Source organism: Canis lupus, chromosome 3, assembly GCF_011100685.1.
Source record: "Canis lupus familiaris isolate Mischka breed German Shepherd chromosome 3, alternate assembly UU_Cfam_GSD_1.0, whole genome shotgun sequence".
NCBI lineage: Eukaryota > Metazoa > Chordata > Mammalia > Carnivora > Canidae > Canis > Canis lupus.
In genome coordinates, this window is record NC_049224.1 from 50400232 (window position 1) to 50425531 (window position 25300).

Below are 25300 nucleotides of genomic sequence, written 5' to 3' on the forward strand. Positions count from 1 at the left end.
TCAACCAAGTATTTCACTTAAGAAGGTATGGAAGTAGCTAAAAAACAACGCACAGTTCTCAACATCATTAGTCATCAGGGAAATGCAGATTGAAACAACAATTAGACACTACATCCCCATTAAAAATTAATGGCTAAAATTAAAAAGCCTGACAATGTTAAGGGTTGATCAGGCAGAATGGTATAGACTCTGGGAAACAGTTTGGCAGCCCCTTGTAATAACCTACTATAATATTAACCTTATCATAATATGCACAAATTCTATAGGTAGGTATTCACTCCAAAGAAGAACATGTATGCAAATTATTAAAATAGCTTTATTCATAGCAGACTTATTAAACTAGAAATAGCTCAAATGCTTAAACCAATGTTTGATTGAATTGAGTTGATAAAACAATGGTGGCATATCCATTGCTTTGTGGCACACTGGAATATAATCCATGGCCAAAAGGAACAGATTTTTGATACATACGTACAACCGTGTGGATGACTCCCAAAAGCATTATGCTAAGTGAAAGAAGGCAGACAGGAAAGTTGTATGCTGTATGAATCAATTCTTATGAAATTCCAGAGCAGACAACACTACTGAGATGAAAAGCAGATCACTGGTTACCACAGGCTAGGGATGGGTAAGGGAGTTGCCTGCAAAACAGAATGAGGGGGATTTTTGTGATGGTAATAATGCTCTATATTATGATCATAGTGGTTTTACAGTACTGAATACATTTGTCAAAATTCACTGAATTGTAAAATTAAAATTGGTGAAATTTATTGAATGTAAATTATGCTATAAATAAAGCTAATTAAAAAAGTGATGGAACACACAGTGCAGAAAATGTACATCGTATATTACCTTTGGTGGGAAACAGTAGTATATTTTAAAATGTGTAAAGATTTTTCACCACACCTGTTTTCAGATTTTCTCTTTTTTTTCAGAATCTACTTTCATTGACAATTTTTCCCATGTTTGTTTCTTCGCCTCCGTCCTTACCCATCAATCAAGTTATTTTTTTTTAAGATTTTATTTGTTTATTTGAGACAGAGAGAGTGTGAGTGAGCATGAGTGGGTGTGGGGGGGAGGAGCAGGCCCCTCCTGCCCCACCTGAGCACAGCCCGCCCCCCACTGCTGACATGGGGCTTGGGGCTCGATCCCAGGACCCTGAAATCAGGATCTGAGCTGAAGTCAGACACTTAACCAACTGAGCCACCTAGAGACCCCAATCAAGTTGTTTTTATCTACATTCTTCCAGAGTAAAGGGCAAGGTAACCTTCCTGGACTTTGGAAATCAGACTGCTCTTTTGGCCATTTCTCCCACCTCTTAAGCCCAGTATCTGAGTCTTCAGCTCCAGTGAGAATTGCTGTCTGATCACACCCCTGCATAAGGATTTTCCATGGGACTTTCACAACTTGCAAGATGGTTTTCAATCTCCTTAACATTGGTTCCAAAGGTCTACAGACATAGGTGCAAATCACGTTATGGTTTCACTCCCATTTTACCTTCCGTGTAACTTAGAGCTTCAGCCACATCAAAGCACTTTACTCTTCTTCAGGTGTTATGTGCTCTATGCCCTCATTATTTTGCAAAGTGCTTTTACTTACCCTTTTACTATCACTTCCTTCCTTTCTTTTCTTCATCTGGTGAACTCTCACTAGACAAACCAGATCCAATGTTACCTCTTCTGTGAAAATCCATTTCTTTCCTCTTTCTCCTCTGTGGTTTACTATTTGAAAATATTTTGCCTTTGGGAGAGTTGGCATATGATCATTATATTCTGAAGAGGAGAACATTCTAGATAGGGATATAGTGGATGTAAAAATTGCCGAGCTGACCTCCACCCAGATATGTGTCCTATGTATAGATACTTCAAATGAATGTTACAACTACACACAAATGGATCCACTGTAATGCAGCTCTCTTGCCTGTGTTTTGTCACCCATCGTTGTGTCACAGATATCTTCTAGTGTCAACAAAAAGATCTAGGTGCCATTTTAATGCTTGCATAGTATTCTGTTTATGAATCCTTTTCTTAACTAGTTTCTATGGGTGCACATTTAAGTCATTTCCAGTCGATCTCATCATTATAAATAATGCTGTAATGAGCATTCCACTATGCTTTGAAAATGTCTTGACAAACGACCCTGATCACACTGGATCATAATTATCTGTGTGCCTGTCTTTCCCACTAGACTATTATTAGTTCCCTGAAGGCAAAAACCACTATTTCTCTTAGAATCTCCAGAACCTTGCAGAGTGCCAGTAGGAGTTTAATAAATGTTGTTGAAAGAAAAAAAAAAAAGAGTAACTGGATGGCTGTTTATATAGTTGGGTACACACGAGTATCATCACACATGTCTTCAGTTCTTAGTTCTTCGTTGGCTGTGAGCCCGATATCTCTTAGGCATTATATAATCCCCTACTTGTTTCTAACTTCTTTTTACAGATGTTATTACCACTGACATAAATTCAATACTGAGCTTTAAGAATCAGCATATTGCCAAACCATGACTCCCCTATAGAGTTTGGTGACCTCCGGAATAGATTTTATAAATTACAGAGAAAAAAAATACAGATACCTGATACTCTTTGCCCTACCCTAAGCAGAAATGAGTTTTTAAAACTGAAATTGTCAATAGCAAGAAAAAAACACATGGTATGTGTGTCGCATACTATTTACAGCTGTTGTCTATTATGGGTTCTCTGGAGCACCATTTGCTGCTGCAACTGAATGGTCTCATAAGTTTAACTCACCAATACAACTGTAAAATTGTCTTAAATCACAGAGGGAACAGAGAAAAATCAACTAGAAATGGCTAACATGCTGCTTATGTCTTCATGGGAACCCACAGTTTTCCCGGTTTGCTTCATCAGGATGTTTAGAACAGCCTGTTAGGTCTTGTGGTGTATTACAATGTAGCAGATTATCAACCTGACCCTCAAGAAAAGGAACATTGTGCACATCTCTTTGCAAGGCTGCATTTGCTTTATTGATTAACGCACTGAATTGCACTGGGTAGCAGGCAATGGGAGCCAACTGGCCCAGACAATGAGGGTGTTCAGTTGGTATTGGAAATTTACAAGAGCTTAAGCTATTTTTTATTTCTTCTTGCTGGGCTGGGAGTACTTACTATTGTTGTTCCATATGCTGTAAACGCACTTAGTTCAAAGATCACAAAGAGAGTGGTATGGAATTATAGAACTGAAAATAGTCTGCTGATTGGGTATGAATTCATCAAGCCTCTTTCTCCACAAGCTTTTTATTGGAGTGCCAATACGACTTGCTTTGGAAAGAGTGAAATGTGATTGTGAGCAAATGATAGAGTGGGCAAGTTGGCCTTCAGTTAGGTTCAGCTCTGCTCATCTAGCTGACTGAATATCTCTTTTCCTCCTCAATATGCCTATTTAGTAAGTTCCAGTTAGCAAATCATTAGTCTTACACTGCAGGACACCCAATCCAGTACTCAGTTTCATCAGAAACTTCCATAACTCATTTTATAGAAAATGGTGGGACTGGAATGTGAACTCTGGAAATATGGCTTCAAAAGTTGTTCTTTACTCGATAGGCCATATTATCTCTGATTCAGCAAATGTATGATCTACAATAATGTCAAAATGATTTTATAAAGCACAGACTTTGGAATGCCTTTCTTCCACTGAAAAATCATCATGGAATCTCTACCTTTTTTTTTTTTTTAAGTTTTATTTATTTTATTTGAGAGAGAGAACACTCTTGAGAGCACATGTGTAAATTGAGGGAGGGGCACTGGAAGAGGGAGAGAATCTCAAGTAAACTCTGTGCTGAGAGCATATCCTTTCTCCTCCAGAATTGGGTCTGGTACTCAGAAAGAAAGGGAGAAAGGCTAGTGGACAGACAGACAGCAGTTTGTGCCATATGTGTATGTATAGTTTATGCATACATATATATTATATATGTGATGTCATAAGCAAACATTTATGCTTTTATTGGTAACCAATGATTCTTCAATAGGCCCCATCACAGCATATCAGTGAGACACTGACTCCATGATTGAGAACTTCTGATCTATGGAATAAAGTCCAAAACCCTAAACAAAATATATTAGGAAGAATTTACTAGTTTGACACCAGCCTTCTTTTCTAAATCCACATTCCATAATCCTCAGTCCTTTGTTTCAGCCTTGTGGCTTCCTTTGGTCTTCAACGTTCCAATTTTTACTCCTCTGTCATAGAAGATGCTTTTTCACCTTCTCCCCTGTAGAATTCTATTCATTCTGCCAGACTCAGATCCAATAGCATCACAGCTCTGGAAACATCCTTACCTCTCTCAGATCTGTCTTTGGCACTTTATATACACTTCCATTAACTCCCTTGTCATTATTTGCTTGTGCATTTGTCACTACCAGCAAAGGCTATGGCCTCTTACAGAACAAGGACTATAATTTATTCGACTTTTTATATCCTATGGCTCCTGCAGGTCCTGGAATATGCTCAAGACACCTGTTTAGGGAAAACCAACCAAATATTATCTCCAATATATAAATGAGCTACGAGGGGCTGACATGACATTGCTCTCACCATAGTAAAAATGTACCCATCTCTGCTCCTTGAATTGAGATCTTGGTGGTTGTCAACAGACAGTGTTTTTTTTTTTTTTTTGTCTTAGTGGATGATAATAGTAATACAATTCACCATTACCTGTTCTTTAGCTCTGTTACTGAGTTATTCAATTGTATATTTCTTTGCACAGTTTGTTTCCTCAAAAAGTCTACTGTTTAAGGGAAGAAAAGCCATATTTAACTCATAGTGATTTGAATGAGATGGAAAGAAAGGACTAGCTTAGCTTTTAGGCTGCTTGGTGGCTGGGGTATTTATACTTGGCAAATGTTTAGTTCTTGTCATTCAGGTGGGTTTAGGAGCCATAAGGAATTGGGTGAGGATACAAAAGGAAAAGAGAGTCAGATAACACATACATACACACACACATATAATTGGACACATGAGGTTAGAGGACATGTGGTGAACTTCTGATATGATGCCCCATCTTTCTCCCTCCTTCCCCAAATGTACAGAGTATAGACACCATTAATCAATCCAAACACAATTTTCACCTGAGCCAAGATGTGGTCTTAGAATACATCTCAACATTATGATGGTCCAGATGTTTTCTATCAACAAAGGAAGGAAGACAAGCCCATCTTTCTGTCATCAATGCATTCTCCATAAGGTCTCTTCAGATCGATATTCTCCCTGTGATTGGGCAGAGAGTGTTCTCCTGTTTCTTTTTGCAAGACTGAGATTCCAGGTGCTTCACTCTGGTCAAATCTTTCTTAGTGTTTGAGTTAAGTGTCCTATAGACATAAAGTTCTCAGCCCAAGTTCTGCCCTTGAATCCCATTTCTGATGAGGAATGAGAGGGACCATCCTACCTACAGACATCACAATCAAGATGGGAGAAACGAAGAAGTAGTGAATGGCAAGCCATATACCAAGTGCCTTATTTATATCTTTCTATTTTTATAAAATCCACACAAGATAAGTATCATTGTCCCCATTTTACAGATGAGAAATTAGCCTTGTGGAAATTAAATTATTCACCTAAGATCTTACAACTGATAAGTAGGAAGATAAGATTCTGTTTCAGATTTATGACACACAGCATCATGCCATCGGATTCTGTAAAGTTAATTGTTCCATTGGTGGTCTTGATAAAATCTACTTCTTGGCTTCTTTTCATGCGTTGGTAATAGTGTTGAGCTTTCATTTTATACTTTCTTGAGTCTTGCAGACTATAGAGGCATATGGAAAAATGGATAAGTGTAGATCAGGTGTGTATAGGAAACAATCAACCTATTTTGGACTTTATGCCAGTCAGGTATAAGTCTGACTCCTGGAAGATTATCTTGTTGGAAACGGAAAGTGTATTTAGCTTTAATTTCTTGTGTTCTTTTTTCGGCAGGGCAGCGTCCATACCAGGTGATCACCGCTCGAGTGCACCCAGGAGAGAGCAACTCTAGCTGGGTGATGAAGGGGGCCTTGGAGTTCCTGGTCAGCAGTGACCCTGTGGCTAGGCTCCTAAGGGAAAACTTCATTTTCAAGATCATCCCCATGCTTAATCCAGACGGTGTCATCAATGGCAAGTATGTCAGGCACCCAGCTCCATTGGGTCCTCATTTACGTCACAATTGTAACACTTTTTGTTGCTCAGTGGGTATGGTTGGAGAGGCTTTGGTACTCCAGGAGGAGTAAATTCTCTTGGGCTTCGGTTAATTGGTACAATAACAACATACTCTACATACATATGATGTTATGTCAGTTTTTTTTTTTATTTTGTTTTGTTTTGAATAGAAAGGCATAAACTCATAGGCAATTAATTCCAGAGGGATCCTTAGAAATAATCTGGTGTAACAGCCTTTTTTGTTTTTTTTAAAGGGGAAAATTAGTGTCTATGATAATCAAGTGATTTGCCTAGGTCACATAGTAGGTGAGTGGCAAAGTCAGAACTCAAATTCTGATATCTCTGCAGTGACGATCAGTACTTTTCTTTAGTTACTAACACTTACTGCAGAGAAATATTTATTCTGAGTTGTATTTTACCGAGGTCTACAATATACAGCTCCAATCAGGGTATCATCTCATCTGAATAGAATGGCTGGCATTGTTGAAAATGGCTGTGAAATGGCTGGAGCATCATAGTTGGATGAAGGAGAGATGGAACGGGTTGTGCCTCTCCTCACTGGGTTCCTGCATGCTTTCAGAACACATAATGGGAACAAGGAAGTCCAGTGTCTGATGACATTTGTTGGAAGGAATCAGCATTTTTAGACTTTGTGAACTGAAGCCTAGATACCAGAGCAGGTCCCCAAGGTGACATGGCTGGTGGATGGAGGTGGTAGATTAATGATTACAAATTCTCAAGCCTTGTGGAAAGAAACTAAAGGCTCTCCCTGTGGTCATCGAGGACTCTTCTCACTATAGGCGTGGGCATTTGGTATCCTCTGGGAAAAATAGAACAGAAGATAAATTTAAAAATTGAAAGAAAAATAATTTCAGAGGCTATAAATGGAAAATAACTTACAATTTAAAATGTTGGTATTAAAGAAACAAAGCTACAAGTTTAGAAAACTGAGAAAATAGAGCAATATCAAAAGGTGAAATGAGATAAAAATGAGAATTATTAAAAAACATTAAAAAAGAAAACAAAAGTGTCAAAGAGATAAAATTTAAAATGTCTTCAACTAAATTAGAGACTGTTTTAAGAAAGATAAAATAGCAATTAATTTCTTTAAAAAAATGAAAAACATGTTAAACAGCTGAGAATAGACTAGCTTCAAAGGATAAGCACAAAAAGGAATTTTGATAAGTTAAAAAAGTTAGAAATATAAAGACGATAAAATTTAAAAAGAGGATCAGAATACATCCCAAATGATAAAATATATTAAACTATGCCAAAATGCAAGTCAAAGTTATAAACTTTAAAAATAAAATTTCAATAAATACCAAAAAAAAAAAAAAAAAAAAAAAAGGCAAACAAGTAAGGAATTCATGTGTTCCTAGCAAGTTTCCTGGTTTTGTAGCTCCTAGATACCCTCGTTTTTGGTAGAGATTTTTGATGGGCAGAGAGCAGGATCCTTCATCTTTGCCTGTGGTGACTGGTTGGTCTTCAAGCATGTGTGAGGAATAGGAGGCCAAGTCCCTCAGTCGGAAGCATTAATTAGGCCTCTGGCAGCAATTAGCCTTCTTAGATCCCAATCTGGACAAAGTTCTAGAGCAGTGTTGCCTCCCGGGCCAGCAGAACTCAACGGGCTCCTGCCATGTGCTCTATTGGCTTGTGAGAATAGGTCTAGGACATTAATGAGTGACTCCTTCCTACTTGAGGCTCCCAGGATTTCACTAGCAAGATCTATCAGCCTAAATGGATGGAAAACAGCTCTGCAAGCCATCTTGAGGGACATGATCCTGTTTCAGCATGTTCTAATCCAAGTTGGCTCTTTTCTGAAGTTTCTCTTGCCATTGAATTGTCGAGGGACTGGTAGAGAATGGAAAGAGTACTAGGTTTAGAGTCATAACTCTAGTTTGGAATCTGGCTCTTCCCCTGACCTACTCAGTTTTCCCTTCTGTTGGAAGAGTAAGGGAATATGCTCCCTCTTGACCTGTCTGGGAAAAGGTCTCCTAAGCCCAAGGCAATATTCAAGCTCTGAGATAAGTATCGTAGTTTCTTCCATGACAGCTGCTCACACCTCCAAATCAGGGGCTTGATCCAGGTCTTTGGTTGAAAGGTTAATGTGGTCTCAGTCACAGAGCATCCTCCTGGCCTGGACACAGTCATTTTCAGCTCACAGCTGGTTGTTTTGGACTCCCTAATGGCAGGCCAGCTTCTTGTCAGTGACACTGCCATTCATCATCATTACCATTATTTATTATGACTGAAATTACCCCTTTTTTTTATATAGCATCTTTCATCATGGAGCTCAAGGCACATCATAGATCACTTGGATCAGTCAAACAATATTGGCTGAAAGAGACCTGGAAACCATAGTGTTATTTTGCTGATAGGAATTCCACAGGTTGTAGCACATCGTTTTCAAAAGACTCCAGACTACAATAGATGCATAGCAACTCACAGTAAAAGCCCCTAAAAGTCTCAGCTCATGAACCCTTCATAGAACCTACCAGACATATAGTTCATCTAACTTCTGCTTGAACTTTTCCTGTGATTGACATTCCATTTCAGGGCATTACCATTCTGTTGTGCATAACTAGGTGGATTTGTGTTTTTCTGTGCTTTGATTTTTGTCCTGTGAACGTCAAACGTTTTATGCAATCTTACCTTGGGATACCCCAGGGATAAAATTGAATTCCCATTTTACATGCCTTAACTTCCCCATGTGAAGTCCTCTCTGAGTTTAATGTAGTTTCCCTAAACATTGCTTATATGATATTGTTTCTGATGTCCTGATCTTCATCGATTTTCTCTGGGCACATTTTTACTAAAAGATTTCTTAAAGGTATGACATACTCTCTGTGTGGTCTGAACCACAAAGAAGCAGTCTTTGCATAAAGACTGGAGAGTGTAAACCTGACTTTGGCACTTAACTTACTAGACTGTACTTTCAGAAATAATCATGGGCCCCTGTGGAGTTTGCAAGAATGTGTAAAAGTAGAGTAGTTTCCTTTTGTGGTGATGGTAATGGAGCCTCTGAGGATGGCTGAGAGGTTTTGATAATGATGGTCAGAGAAAAAGCCAGGATTTTCTATATAGTGGGTCTTGCCAAGCCAAAGATCTCTTAGCAACACAGGTCTGTAACAGGAAAACAAACTACAAAGATGATTTCCAAAAGAAACAGTCTACCATCTTGCCAGCCTGGTTATTTATATAGAATTGGGCTGAGTTCTAAGGAATCCAGGAGGCTCATTGACTCATCACTCGTTGCTACCTGGGGTAAAGACCAGGGGGGTCAACAAGTTGGGTCAGGGCAGAAGTGACAATGGTGAGTTGTTCAGAGTGTGAAGTGGAGAGAAGCAGGTAATTGTAGAACATGCAAAATGTTGGCATGGTGTGTAAGTGAGGGGGATGAAGAGATCTAGCATGGTTTCCAATTTTTGGACTTTTGTTGTTGGGTAGAATGTAGTGACAAAATAATTTTTATGAAGTCAACACACAGCCCAACATCTTATTCACAGGAGAATCAGAGTATATTGATTCTTAGTATATATACAACTCTACAAACTTGATTTTCTTTTTCCAAGGCCATTGTGGAACAGAAACAAACAACAATAAAGAGCAGAGGGCATACTATAAGTAAACACACAAAGGTATTAAGAAGTAATAGCTGAATGCTCTAGGGGAAACAAATGAAACTATAAAAATCAGATAAAAAATCTTGACAATTTAAACTATCTGGGACCATTTAAAGTTAGTGCCAATATTCCTTTACTCCACTGTGGGTTGTAAAGGCTTTATTTTACAACAATAAGAGAACTCACAGATTTTATATATAAAAAAATCATTCTGCACCTTTTATGGGCTAAAAAAGAACCTTTTTTAATACAGATTTTCTTATGTAATTATAACTATGGCCCCCTAAATGCAGGTCTTCTATTTAATTTCTAGATGTAAAAACTTGAATATGCAGGGGTGAAATCTTGGGTTCAGTTTAAGAAGCTGGCATTACAGAGAGACAGGACCAAGACTTCTGTCTGTGCTATTCCACTTTTCTCTAGGGATTTAAGGGCATTAGAATAAAACTTAAAAATGTTCTAGTTAGGAGGATTCATGTATGTATTTAGTCCTGGTCCTTCAAATGTTAAGGAAACTGAAACCAAAGAGGCAAAAATGAGTTATCCCGGATCAGAAAGTTAGATCAAGGCAGAAATGGCATGAGAAATGGTCTAGATAATTGAAACACATGCACATAAACAAACCTGTGCCCAAAGTTATATGGCTTGCTTGTGACAGAGCTGGGATTTGAACCCACTCTGTCTATCTCCAAAGCCCATGCTCATTTTGGTCTACCAGCCCTTCCCAAACTTGGATGGGGATGTGAATAGAGCCTCAGCCCACTGACTACAATCATCGGGTGGTCTCTGAAATTAATCTTGTTGGCTTGGATCTTCATACCTAGTATGCCTGGGACAAACCAAGACACAGCCTCACAGCCTTCTGTGATTGGGGCTCAGGATGAATGGATTGATTCACCCTCAGTCTTCCTTCATGGGATCCAAATTTCCAGCTTGGCTTTGGCCTTGACACTGACTTGTCCTGCCAACCTTCTCCATTGGAGAATACGTCCTTTCTTGTCACTGCCAGCTTTTGGCTATCGGCAACACCCAGCTAATTTTCAATATTTTTTTGTCATGGAGCTTCCATTCCCTTGCCCATTCAGTAGCAGGATATTCAGGATCACAGAGGGCTGATGATTATCCTCATTGGGCTGATTTCAGGTTGGGCAGGGCCATGTCTCTTTCTGTTTTGACATGCTCAGAGCTTCCCTCTGATATGACTGCAACTCTAACCTTTTAATTTATTTCAAGTCTCTTCAATATAATAACATATAGGGCAGTGGTTGGCTCTCAGACTTTTGGATCTCATGGATCAGTTACATTTGAATAAAAATAGGCCATCATAAGTATGTAACTTTATTATTATTATTATTTTTTTTTTTTTCAATTTGCACAAGGAAGAATGGAAGATACTCTCTGAGCTCCCAGATAACAGACTGGTGAGGAATTCCACATTGGATGTTGCTTGGGCTGCCTCCCAACCTGCACACAATCATACAGCTAACCCGGAGGTTTGTGTGCTGCATTGTTAGATCATGGCAGATCAAGACATACTTGCTATTTGTATTATGATACATGGTGCAACTGTCCATGAAAGTTCCCTGTCCATAAGAACAGTATAGTCACTGACCGGATAGGTTATTCCTATTGTCAAGCATCCTGAAAAGAAGCAGGTCCTGGAACCAGAGAGATGCCTGAAAAAAAATGGGCCTTTAAGAAAGAGAGATAACTCACCTGGGCTTGAAATTGTAGAGACTCTGGTCTAATCAGAAGTCATAGAGGAAAGATGGCATGTACCATTTGGAGGAATCCAGAAGAAGCAATTGACCCCTTAAGTGGCTCATTGAGAATGAGAACAGCTATACCTATAATTAGTTCCAAATTTTCTGTGAGTAGTTATGTTCTATCATTTATGCTTTAGTAAAGTGGTAACAAGTCTTCCCATCTTGTCTCAGCTGTGCTATTGAGACTTAAAGAAAATGTCTATGTCCAAGACTGGTGAAGGGGATAAGTGGCCATCATACTTAAACAACTTCCTAGGAGGACAGTAAATAAGAAATACAATAGTTATGTTTTCAGAGTTATACTCAGCAAAATTGGGACATCAAAAAATAGCTTTATTGTTTTGTAATTATAAAATTGATCCATAATACACCAAGATATTAGCTGTTTCTAAAGATGAGATTTGGTTCTCACAGGTTCACACAAATTTTTAAATTTAAAAATTTAAAAAGGTATGCAAAAGAAGCCAAGAGATTAATAATTGCAGAGGTATGTTCCACCTACAAGGGTGAGGCAAGGAGGAGGAAGCTGTGGAGTCACCAGAACCCAGGGGTTGGTGTGTGTGTGGGGGGGAGTGGTTTGGTTGCTCTACATAGAGATTGGTATTGGAACTCTGAGAAGGGAGTCTGACCTGGCCAGGGTTTCAATGGCCCAGGGGGCACAGCTGAGAGGGTTGAAGAGTGTAGAAAGACCTATGTCTGAATGCCAAAGGGACATATCTGCCCACTCACATCACTTGTGAGGGGGCAATGATACTGGTTCCTTGCAGCCTAGGAGGCGGGGCTTGACCCAGTTGTCTGCTGCTGCTCTATTCTTATTAACTGGAACTGAAACGCAGAGAGGGTGTCCTGTTCTTTCTCCCCTACCTTTCTCTCTTTCTCAAGTGCCTCCTGTTGGCAGAGCCTAACAGGAGGCCAACTGGCAAGAGAGCCTGAGCTTTGTTAGCTACAGTGTGACAGGGCAGAGAGCTCAGAGGCGATTGGTGAGGAAGCAAGCACAAAGCCTCCATTAACTGAGCTCTGGACATGAACTAGCATCGGGCTGATTACTGTATACAGGTGACTTCTTTGTTTAAAAAAACAATAAAATGGTTTCCAATGGCGGCAAACAAACAAACAAAAATCTTCATGGCAGAAAATACCAGTGTAGAGAAGAAGCTGAGGGAAGAAATTAAAAAGCACCCAAATTCAAAGCTACTGCAGTACATGACCCCAAGGGACATTGTTCATATTATAATCTATGGTAATTACGTAGTCCTTCTAGAATTTGGTAACATGGAGGCCCTTCCTGAATCCAGCTGCCCAGACATAAATGCTATTGTCAAGTTGGAAAAGATTTATTAGCCATTTGTTTTTAACCTGACAGCCAGGTCAATTATTTCTTTAAATTATCTATCTATCTATCTATCTATCTATCTATCTATCTATCTATCTTAAGATTATACATTTTGTGGTATAGTTTATAAACTAACAACACCTTCCTATGGCAAAGAATACAAATAGCATTATAAGTTTTTAAAGTCTCTATGTCATAGTATTCATGGGCCTGTAATTAATCTAAACAATTCTCTGTTATAAATAGCAGACAGGAATATTCTTGTTATTCTCTTAGTGAATTTCTCTGGCTGTTTCCTTAAGATAAATTCTTAAAGAAGTCTGTTGAGTTGATATTATGCATATTTTATATCTGATATGTATTATTGCCAGATTATTTAGAAAATGTGCAGATATAGATTCCTACCATCAATGGGTGAAAGAGCTTGATCCCCATACCTTTGTCAACACTGCACTGTATGAATCTTTTAATTTTTTTGGTCAATATGATTTTAATTTTTTATACTTATGAGAAAAATTTTACTCCCATTTTGAAGATAAAAAGAACACTGGGGCAAAAGATTGGATGAAATACACAAGGTCAGCCACACAGCTGATGTCAAAGTCAGAGATGAAACTCAGGTTGGTCCAGTTGCAAAGCTCATGGTCTTCCCACTTGGCTGTGAGCTCCACTCATGTCCAAGCTCCCAGGTAGTCATCTTAGCAACTTGCCTCTTGAAATTTTTAGCGTAGAGTCTGAGAGGTGATAAGTGCTTCATAGATGTTTATTAAGTCTAATTCTGGGTGCACCTGGCATTTCTAAAGGTTTTTAAGGTGTGGAACTCCACATAGATCATTCAAGAGCAGAGCAAGGGCTCTAAGAGGCTTTGAACCACTTTTGTTAGGGACAAACTGTTGAATATATATTTAGTTAAACTGGAGTACTTAGGTATCAGTGTACTACCCATAATGTTTTATTATAGGTTATATTGCAAGGGGGAATTTGTATCCTACCCATTTGTAGGGTAGTTCCTGTTGAGCCTGTGGGCACCATAATTACTTGGCCTTCTCCTTTTCTTCTCATTGTCTTTGTTATCATTCATTGTCTTAAACAAAGGACTGAAGACACATTGGGGAGGCTGGTTTATTGTCCAGGCAGTCTCCAAAAGACTAGAGTTTAATAATTATGGAGCCTCTGGATCCTCCCAAGCTGGGAGGGTTTATGCCCTTAGATCTCCTGTAGGGTCACAATTCACTCCCTTATGGCCCCGCTGTCCATATTTGGCTTCCAAAGCATTGATTTTCAGTGTGCCTATGGGTGTGAGTGCTGCAGCGTTTCCTGAAAAGCAAGGGCAATAGAGCAGAGATTCTCCATCCAGGAGAGGAGGGGCAGGGAAAAGCAGGGGGACCAGTAAAAGCAGAGAGAGACTCGCTATCACATGGGCACCCCCCCAGTTGGTCTGTCTGTCTGCTTCAGCAAGGCACTGTGTCCCTGTCTCTGAAGGCTTAGATGACCACAAGCTGAAGAAGCTTTCTGGAGGACGTTTTCCAAGCTGTGTGGCCTTGGGAAAGCTGAGTTATGGAGTCCACCATTTGTATAGTCTGTACAAATGATGCTGATGGTCATGATGACATACCATGATGTGATGTGAGAGAAATACTCCCCTTTAAACTCTCATTCCAGAGTTTCAGCTCCAAATTCTCCCTCCAATGAGGCCAGGGGAATCTGAAGTTGCTGCTGTGGAATCTCCATGTGTAATGTTTGCTGGCCAGAGATCATATTTCTTAGCAAGTAACATTTGTTCTGTACTAATCATCCACCCCTCACTGTGGAGCTGGCAAAGGAATGTAAACTTGCTATCATGTACTTTTAAAATTTAGACCATTTTTGCAAGTTTGCTTGGGACAGAGCAGAATTTTGCAAGTTTGCTTGGGACAGAGCAGAATTATCAGTGGTTGGCTATTTTTGCTCTATTTGTTTTAAGGAAAATGAAAATGTCTTGGACATGGATCAAAGGTTGGCTATTTGGATGGAAATGTCAATCTGGGTCTGATTCTACCCTATTTGTGCATCTCTGTGTTAAGGATCCCTGGGGAGAGGTGGGCAAAGGGTGTTTAATCTTTTTCTCTTTGCTTTGCTTTCCTTATATTTGAAAATAGGGGAAAATGTTATTCTGATCCAGAGGGATTATCTGGTCTGCGGAACTATCATTTTCTCCGTTAACTTCCTGCCTTCACCAGAAAAAAGGAGGTCTAAGTCCATTTTTTCTCTAAGTCCATTTTGGATGCTGAGATATCCTCCTAGATACAGAAAGGGAACATTTATAGGAGTATTTTAATCTCACAGATTTTTTTTACGACTTTATAAAACGAAAGGCAGTTACACATTAAATTTTTTTTTAAAGATGTAGAAGTAACTTTTTGACTTGAGTTCTTTCCTTGCAAATGTCTGTAATTTTGAAATCATGGTCTACAGGGATTTTGTGGTCATCCAAGATTTTCCCTCTAGGGGAAGGAGGTAGAGAGATCCATGAAGAACATGGCATTTGACACAGTTGTCCAAACCTCTGAGCATACACCACAGAGCAGCATGGGTTACAAGACCACACTGAGGGTCCTGGTTCTAGAGGGACATGTGGCACACTGAATCTTGCAGATGAACTTGTTCATAGAGATAAAAATGAAAATTACTTGCTCTGGGAACTCTTAAGGTCTTACTGCTAAGTCATTTTCATAGTTGGAAATGATGCATCATCCTAGGGGCAGGGAGTTGTGGGAGAGCCTTCCTAGGGGCTTCCTTGCATGAACCCATTCCTATGTACAGAGAGGGAGTCAGGAAGCTTGAGTACTCCATTTGCCTTCCTCAGATATTGCAGTTCTGAACAAATATTACTATTTATTATTCCTAAATTTAGGGTTATTAATTATATCAGCATAAACCTAATTTATGCGATCATAAACAGCAATAATAAATGCTGCCAAATGCTAATACCCAGCTCTTGCCAACTCTGCCTGTAGTTGATGGGTTTCCACCCCCACCCCTCACTTCCCAGAAGCATTAAATTAAAAATGATTCAATGTTGCAGAAGCATTGATCAAGTTGGGGCTGAGACTCTTGGGGAAATGTGCTTGTTTGTTAAATGCTTTGCTCCCTTACTGGCCGGGCAACTTCTGATCCCTGTCTGCGCTCTGGTGTTTCTTCAGTCCTTCCCTGGAGGAAGAAACAGGGGCATGATACAGGCAGGAAAGGAAGGGAGGTAGAGGAACGTCTATTCTGCTTTTTCAACTTCCCCTTTAGACTTCTCTCTTCTTGGCGTCCCCTGCCTAACACTTTCTTTCAACATACACTTAGAAGTCTTTATAAAGCAAACCCTTGGGTATAATATAGATGTGTTATTTCTCAATTCCCATCACATCTACCATGTACTTAGTGATGTATGTTGCATGGCTCCCTGAAATACATGAGAGTCTGTATCTGGAGAATAGGAAGCACAACCCTAACCACCCCCACCAATAGTGATGTTGCTTCTCCTTTTGCCATTTATTATTGGGGTGCTCTGCTTTTGCAAAGGAAATGGAGAGCCAGTGCCCTTGTTATCAGAGTCATAAATAAGATCTCATTGCCTTTCTCAAAGGAAACAATTTGTGCTTTTCCTTCTTTTGCTGAATCTTTCTTTCCTTCTTTTCTTTAAAATAAATTTATTTTTTATTGGCGTTCAATTTGCCAACATACAGAATAACACCCAGTGCTCATCCCGTCAAGTGCCCACCTCAGTGCCCGCCACCCATTTTTTTTTTTTTTCCTTCATCTGGGGTCATTGTGATCATGATTCAGTACAAGGAATTCCTACTGGACAATCAGAAGGCACAGGCTTGGGACGCCTGGGTGGCTCAGTGGTTGAGCATCTGCCATTGGCTGAGGACATGATCCTGGAGTCCCAGGATCGAGTCCCATATCAGGTTTCAAGCATGGAGCCCTCTTCCCCCTGTGTCTATGTCTCTGCTTCTTTCTTTCTGTGTCTTTCATGAATAAATAAATAAAATCTAAAAAAAAAAAAAAAAAAAAAAGAAGAAGAAGGCCCAGGCTTTGGTCAGAATTAGCTTCTTTCCAGCCATGTGGCTTTGGACAAATCACTTAACCTCTCCACTCCTGTTTCTTCAACTTATTAAGAGGTTGATAAGCCCAAGTCCTAACCACAACATCTCACTTGATTAGAATCGTGATCAAATACTGTAGTACTTTGAAACTGTTAAGCACTGTCTGAAAGTACAAGTAAAGGTTCCTCTGATTGCATTCCTCTGATTGATTCCTGAATTTCAACTGTGGGCCATGTAAAGCTCTTCTCAATAGCTGAGACAAGCAGGCTTAATGATCTTCCTGCTTCCATCTCTCAGTTTCTCAAAGAGATCCAAGATAAGGTATGGCAATGGGATAGAAATTCTGCAGAAGGAGGGACAAGATCAAAGATGAAAAAGGTGAAAAAGACTCCTTTATTTTATACATATGTAATTTTATATATCATAATATATAGTATATAGAATATTTATCTTACCTTATATAATATATACATATATTTTAAATGTATATATAATTATATATTTCACTAAAGGCTTGCTTGTCCTTGTGATTTGAAAATTATGGAGAAGGTGTAGGACTGAATAAATTTTATAAAATATATAGCAGTAGAGAAAGCTTGGAATTGGAGGAATTCAGCCAATGCCTTTTTCCGTCCACATGCTTACTCTTTTTTATTTTATTTTTTTATTTTTTAAGATTTATTTATTCTACAGAGAGAGGAAGGGTGGGCATGAGTTGGGGGAGGGATAGAGGGAGCAAATCCTTAAACAGTCTCCCCAACTGATCTCAGAGCCCTGTGTGGCTAGATAGGGGGCTTGGGGGGTGGCGGGGCTCAGACTCACAACCCATGAGATCATGATCTGATCAGAAACCAAGAGTTAGATGCTTAACAGACTGAGCTACCCAGGCACCCCTCATCATGCTTGCTCTTAAAATAGATATAACTATCCTATTGGAATGGACAAAAACCTGGCTTCTTGCCTTTCAGAAGTCAGCCTGCAATCCGCTTCGGGCCATCTCCCATAGCGTTTCAGGGTGTCTGTCATGAGCAGTGTCTGTGGTTGGTGGAACCTGTCTGCTTCTCAGCCTGGGGACGGTCTCCTGAGTACCCAGCCTGAGCATCACAGCCTTGTGGCCCCACCAATCTGTCCCTGGGAGCCCTGGTTCCTAGGAAAGTGCGCCCCATCAGGAACCAGAGGGAACTGCACCTGTCAGGCTGCCCTGGGAGATGGCCTGGGGCCTCATGCTCTCTAGCTCTGGGTCCTTCAGCCAGCAGGCCAGCATTTAGAAACAGGAAAGTCAAAGGCAGCACATAAGCCTCGGTAATGTGGAGCCACCCTCCCTGGCCTGACTTCCAGGGTGTCTTTTCCTCGGTTATTTATCTCTCTGAGCCACCTAGCCCTTTTGAATTATTAGCCTTATTCCTACATTGCCCTGCTTCCTTCTTGCAAATATGCTCCTATACATCTTCACTCCGTAGGAAACACTTTCTTTTCTATTTACAGCTTCTCTCTGCTCCCTCCTCCTCCCCCTGGCCCAGTAACGGCCAGGAGATAAATAAGAAACATAACTCTTTTTGGCTAATATTTTTTTCTTACTCTGCACAGTAATATATATAATAACAAGAAAACAAATCTTATTACTAAAGTGATTACAATAAATAAAAAATAACTGAGAGTGGAGCCTAAGGAAGGGGGCATGTCAGGGGAGTGATTGCCAACCGGATTTTAAAAATTTAATTTACTAGTGCCAGTCTCACCACTCTGTTGACGCCTCCCTTAGGAGATTGTGTCTAATTAGAGAGGGTTGTTATTGCTCTTTGAATACACCCACCCCTAGTTGACTTATACTTGAGCCTTTAAAGGGGAATTCTGGCCGGAGGAATCCCTTGAGCAATTTCCTTGTCAGTGGCCCCATGCTGGGAACAGCACCATTTAGCATGTTACATTGTATCATCATCAAAGCTTGGGAATTGCAAAGAATTACTTGGCATGCTTCCCTCTAACTGTAAATAACCCTTTCCCTAACCATTGTGATTCTGAATAGAGGTGGAGATGCATTCCCCCAGTCAAACCTGCTGGTGCTGACCCATTCTTAGAGTTAAAATGTTTCTCCTTGTAGCCAGTCTGATTTCATCTGAAAGCAATTCATGTCCATTTGTTCTTACATGGTCCACAGTAGAAATGGGAACAGTTATTTTTCTTCATTAAGTCTGATTATCTTCCTATTTATGAGAGCCATCTTTCCAAGTCCTTTTGAGAAGCTCCTTATTGGAGTTCAGTTCTCTTTAACCTAAATCGTGTATGGTCCACAGTTAGTTTCCACACGTGGTATTTTTTAACTATAATTGTCGCTGTGTGGTTTCCAAGTCAGGCTTGAGTGTGGAAGGCAGATTGGGCATGGGTGTGACAGCGTAGCCATGCTTCTTGGCATCATGTCAGCATCATCCCAACCCCAGATACACTTATTAATTCATTATGTGGGCATGTGCTCTACTAGCTTATTCTGGCTGATTGGTCTTAGTCATCTACACATTTGAAAGCTAGGACAAATGCACTGTTCAAACAGATGTCACTCCTCCTCTTCCAACCATCACCATCACCACCATCTCCATGATCACAACCAACATCAATGACAAGAACATGGCCAGTATTACTTGAACACTTAACATGTGCTTGAAAAGGCTGAAGATTTTACACACATTACCTCTTAGTTCTCATGATAACTCTCTGTTATACATACCAATATGACTATTCAGGAGGAAACTAATATTTTCAGGGCAAAATAAATGTCTAAGGGCATACAGATAGTAACTGGGTAAAGAGTATATTGAATCGCTGTGTGGTGTGTGTGTGTATGTGCATGATTTTAGAATCTGCCAACTCAACCATTATGTTATACAGGAAATTAGAGGTTAGTAGAATCCTATAATATTAACATTGGAAGGGCTCTTGCAGTTCAAAAATCCAGACCCGGCCCCTCTCTATAGAAAAGAAAAAAAAAAAAAATGCCCAGTAATCTTAAGTAGGTTTTTTAAATTCTTTTTTTTTTAAATGGATTTTATTGATTTATTCATGAGAGACAGAGAGAGAGAGAGAGAGAGAGAGAGAGAGAGAGAAACACAGGCAGAGGGAGAAACAGGCTTCATGCAGGGAGCCCGGTGTGGGACTCGATCCCAGGATCTCAGGATCACGCTCTGAGCTGAAGGCAGATGCTCAACCACTGAGCCACCCAGGTGTCCCGGTTTTTAAATTTTTACAATGTCAGAGCTGAATTGAGAAGCCAGCCCTAAAAATCCCCCTCTCCCTCACTGAATGGCCATTGAATGGAAAGATAACATATTTGCAAACTATGCAGGTGTTACGAATAAACTTATGCATGAAGGCAAAGGTAAGTGCTTTCTTGAGACGGAGAATGTAAAGTCCTGCACCACAAAGGATAAAATGTTAGGAACACTTCAGCCCAGTCTGTCTGAGATGGCTTCTCAGAAGCAATCAGACATCAAAGAGTTTAAAAAGGGGAGGCAGAAGGCTGTTGGAAGGATGATGAAGATCTTTCTAGGCTAGTGTTTCCCAAACTTGTTCTGAGGGACACTAGCAGACTGGTACTAATAGATGTTTCATTAAAAAAAAAAAAAAAAAGAAAGAAGAAAAAGAAAGAAAGAAAGAAAGAAAGAAAGAAAGAAAGAAAGAAAGAAAGAAAGAAAGAAAGAAAAGAAAAAATGCTGTTATTGGAAACCACATTTCAGATTTCATATAAATAGATTTCTTTATTGCATGACTTACCAGTTGTGTTGAAATATTAACATGCCTGGAGACTGTCTCATAGGGGATGGAATTTGTGACATTTATTGAATTTACTTGAACAGAGTCACATTTGTTGACGCATACCTAGGATATCTAGAGGATTATTAGTGATCCTTCAACTTGGGAAATATTCCTCCAGGCTATTAACTGAGATGCAGGCATAAAATGAAGCCTACTTACAAAGAAGCACATTAGCATTGTGGCTAAGAGCATGAATTCTGGAGCTGGATTGCCTGGATTTACCACTGATTAGCTGTGTGACCTTGGACAAGCACCTGGCGTGGCTTGGGTTATCTGGGAAACCAACTCTGGAATGGAGATTTGCTGCAGAAGGCTTATTGTAGCGTGTCCTTGGGAATGAGGGAAGCTGGATCAGGCATGGCGAAGAGTTGAATTGTGACACAGTTATTACAGAGGCCTCCAATGACCAGTGAGGAATTTTGCAGCTGGGATGGCCTTTCAGTGACCTAGATTAAAGCAAGTAGCCTGAGCCTGTCCTTTGTGTGTCCCACTAGTGAGCAATCACCAAATGTGTGCCACCTCCAGAGAAGGGGTGCAAATTTATGCAAGAAAGTCCCTTCATCTGAGGACATTTTTTTTTTTAAAGATTTTATTTATTTGAGAGAGAAAGAGCACAAGTAGAGGGAGGAAGGGGCAGAGGGAGAGGGTAAAGTAGACTCTCTATTGATCAGGGAGCCTGATTCAGGGCTCAATCCCAAGACCCCAGGATTATGATGTGAGTTGAAGGCAGTCACTTAACCAACTAAACCACCCAGATGCTCCTGAGGACAATTCTTAAGGGAGGTACTCAGCTGTGAGCCTCAGCAGCCAACAGCAGCTGAGGAATGAGTTATTTGCCTTATTTTCCCCATTTGTAAGATGGGAATAACAGTAGTATCTTAATAAGGTCATTGTGAATGAAAGAATTATTATACAATGTGCCTGATATTTACTAATGCCTTATAAGTATTACAAAAAGATTGGTTTTTTTTTTTAAGATTTTATTTATTTATTCATGAGAGACGCAGACAGAGAGGCAGAAACACAGGCAGAGGGAGAAGCAGGCTCCATGCAGGGAGCCCGATGCAGGACTCGGTCCCGGGTCTCCAGGATCAGGCCCTGGGCCAAAGGCAGCGCTAAACCACTGAGCCACCGGGGCTGCCCTACAAAAAGATTTTTAAAAATCAGATAACTACTTAAGATAAATACTAGCTGTTTACCATGGACCTCACAATTATATTTAGCCAGTAAAAACTGAAAGAACAAAGAGAATAATTTTTTTTACTTCTAGTGAATTAAAAACAATTTTAGTGCCTGTATGCAACCATAGACTCACACCAATGGGCCCCTTCATAGCTTCCTTAGGCTGGGACAAGGGGGCTTCTACTGCATCCTCTGTTGTGTGCTTTCCGCAATAATGTAATTATCTGATGAGAGCAGACCACTCCTTCAGAAGGCACTCCCTCAGAAGCCCATATATTTGGTTAAAAAAAAAAAATCCAAACCGGGCCAAGATGTGAATTGAATAGAGATTGCTGAATATTGATCAGTGCCTACAAAGTTGATTGTGATGTCGCCCCTATCTAAAAGGAACTGTATGCATGGAAGAGATGGCCCCTCCTACAATTATGTCAGGAGATTTGATGTTAGATGAACTGAGATCTTTTTTAAGTGCAGTGGTAAGTGAAAATGTCCAGATCCTGGGCTATATTTTCCATTGTCAGGGCAAAGAATTCTAGTGTTTGTGAATCCTGATTGGGCTGGGCCTCTCTCCAGAGGGAGACTGCAGCATATCAATGCCCATCATTTGTAGTAGTAATTCTGGAAATTCAGACAGCAAGACTCCCTTCAACAGTAATCAAGGACATAGAAGTCCATCTGATCTAATATGGGGAAGAACTTTTTTTAAAATCTAATTCAACATCTAGCTATTAATCTAGTCATCTTGACACTGAATTACTGGATGTTCTAACTCAGTGGATTTGGCCACTGAGAGATTTAGTTTATAATGCATGTAATGCGATGGATACCCTCTGAAAAACAACTTCTTCTCCTAGGGTAGGTCATTAAAGGCATTACATAGTATAAAATAGATTACATATCTAGAAGAGTATTCAGAATCATTTGATTCAGCCCAATATTTCATTGCACAGAAAAAGAAATAGGCTTGGAGATTTCAATGCTCCTTATAAAAGTTTACCCAGTATCCTAGCATAGATGACATCAAGGCAAAAGACAATTGAATTTCCAATCTACTGATATTTCCATGAATGTAATTTCTTTGGGAGGGACTTTTTTAAAAAAACGATTTACTTATTTATTCATGAGAGACACAGACTGAGAGAGGCAGAGATAGGCAGAGGGAGAAGCAGGCTCTCCACAGAAAGCCCAATGCGGGACTCGATCCCAGATCCCGGGATCATGACCTGAGCTGAAGGCAGGCACCCAACCACTGAGCCACCCAGGCATCCCTGGGATGGACTTTTTATCCTTAATGGGTTATTCCACGGAGGAAGATAGTGTGAGTTATTGATGACGTGGTCATTATGTGGATTATGTATTTCTGTGACATGGTCATAAAACCATGGAATCTTAGGGAATCTTAGCATTTAGTTCAGCTTCCCATCCTGTGCTTGAATCCCTTATGGCATTTCTGCCATGTATCCAGACAGTCCGTGCTATAATGTGTCTATAGTGTGTGACCTTATTTTCTCTTGGGAGAACTTATTCCATCATCGATAGTCCTATTGGGAAGTCATTTCTTGAACTATGCTAAAATGGCTCTCCTTGGAACTTCTACCCTTGATGCCATATAGAATAAGTTGAAACATTCCTCCTTGGACCTTTGCATAATTGAAGACTGCCTTTACATTACTCCCGTGAGTCTTCCTTTCTTCCAGGTAAGTATCTAGTTTCTTGTACTTCTTTTGTGATGTGTTTCTGGACTCTCCCACTGCCTTGATTACTCTCTGAACTAACTTCCTTATTAATTCAATACAAGTTCATTGGACATCTGGTAAGAGACATTTGTAAACCTGTGGATATAATGATGAACACAGCAAGCTATTCAGTGTAGAGGTAGAAATAGTTTAAAAACAGTACACTATAGTCTTAGAAGTGATCTGATGGCTGTTAACTCTACAGATGCCCAGAGGAAGGGTGCCTCACTTAACCCCGGCATCTGCATTGAGAGCTGAAGGAAGAGTTAGCCAGGAGCAAAGCATGCGTGAGACAGTAGAGGTAAGGAGGTGTGAGAGCTTTCTACACAAGAAACTAGCATCCAGGTGTCTGGGAAGATGAGATTCCCAGATGATCACCATTATCATTCTGAAAATCCAGCTGCTATTCATGAAGCCTGCAGCATGAAGCATGAAGCTCTTTTGATGGCCTAATCATATTGCTAACTCATTTTCCATTTGGTGGCCAGTAACATCCCCAAGTCCTTTTTTTATAATAATTGCCTTCGAATGAATGTTTCCGGCTGCTTCACTGTGTAGTTGACCTGGTAGGACCAAGTGCTTGAACTACACTTATCCCAATTTTATCTGATTGGATTTCATCCTTATGAGACCACTCTGGATCTTGACTCTGCCATCCATTTCATTTGGCTACCTCCTCATGTAATGCAGCCTTCAGTGCTGACAAGAATTTCTACAATCTTTTTCCCATGTCATTGATACATTTGTTGAACTTGAGTGAACCAAGGACAATATACTAGAATACATATCACCAAAGACATAGATGCATTTAATTATGATCATTCAGCCACTTTCTAATCTGTTTTACTGCTGCCTTTGAACCTATATTTCTTTATATAACATGCAAGGATATCTTGGGAGATTCTTGCAAATTCCTCACTGAAGGCCTGTTAAACTTTGTCTCCTTATCTAATAACCTGTCAAAGTGTGAAATGAAGTTGGGCTGGCACAGCTGGAAGGATTCACGACATTCTTGGTGATAAAGTGCTAGTTTCTATGATTTCTGCTTCCTTTTCCAGGAGGCCCCAAATTCCACCCCCTTCGTAGTTCCAGAATTTTGCTAAAGATCAGTGTCAAGTTCATGATTTCACTGCCTTTTCTCTTTTTCAAAAATGCAGAGGTATTTGCCCATCTCCAGTCTTGTTATTCAGAATTCTCTGTAGATCACTGACCTTGCCTCTGGCTAAAGGTGGGCTTAGCCAGAGCCCTTGAAAAGTGAAGAGGGGGCCTGAGTTCCTGATTTGGGGTGACTCAGACTTCCTAGGGGCACCTCTCATACTTGGGAGTTTGCAACTCTGAGTCTTCCCTGTCTTCAGAACAGACCGTTCACCACGGTTGTCAGGGTGATTTAGTCTGGAGACATGAGAACTGCAACTCTCTTGACCTTAGCTCGAGGAACTGATGTGATACATAATGGCTCAAAATCATTGTGGCTTCAGGTAGTTTAATCTAGAAAATTCCTATTTCACTTCTGTTGACTCAATGCTCTTTTTTACCAACAGAGTTCCCTCTTGGATATGATTAGATCATAGATTAATAAAGATTGTCTGAGTAAATTTTGATACTATGATATATTATGAAAAATAT

At 40.0% G+C, this 25300-nt stretch overlaps 1 protein-coding gene across 10 annotated transcripts in view; it reads left to right on the top strand.

Moving 5' to 3' along the window:
* Positions 1 to 25300, top strand: part of AGBL1 (ATP/GTP binding protein like 1) — a 585877-nt gene that overhangs the window by 131129 nt on the left and 429448 nt on the right. For all 10 annotated transcript variants that reach the window (XR_005357034.1, XM_038532779.1, XM_038532775.1 and 7 more), the window contains exon 13: positions 5933 to 6113. Coding sequence is in view for 9 of the 10 variants with exons in the window: in XM_038532779.1 (XP_038388707.1) it covers positions 5933 to 6113 (181 nt within the window). In the remaining variant the exon portion in view is untranslated. The remainder of the gene's footprint in view (positions 1 to 5932; positions 6114 to 25300) is intronic.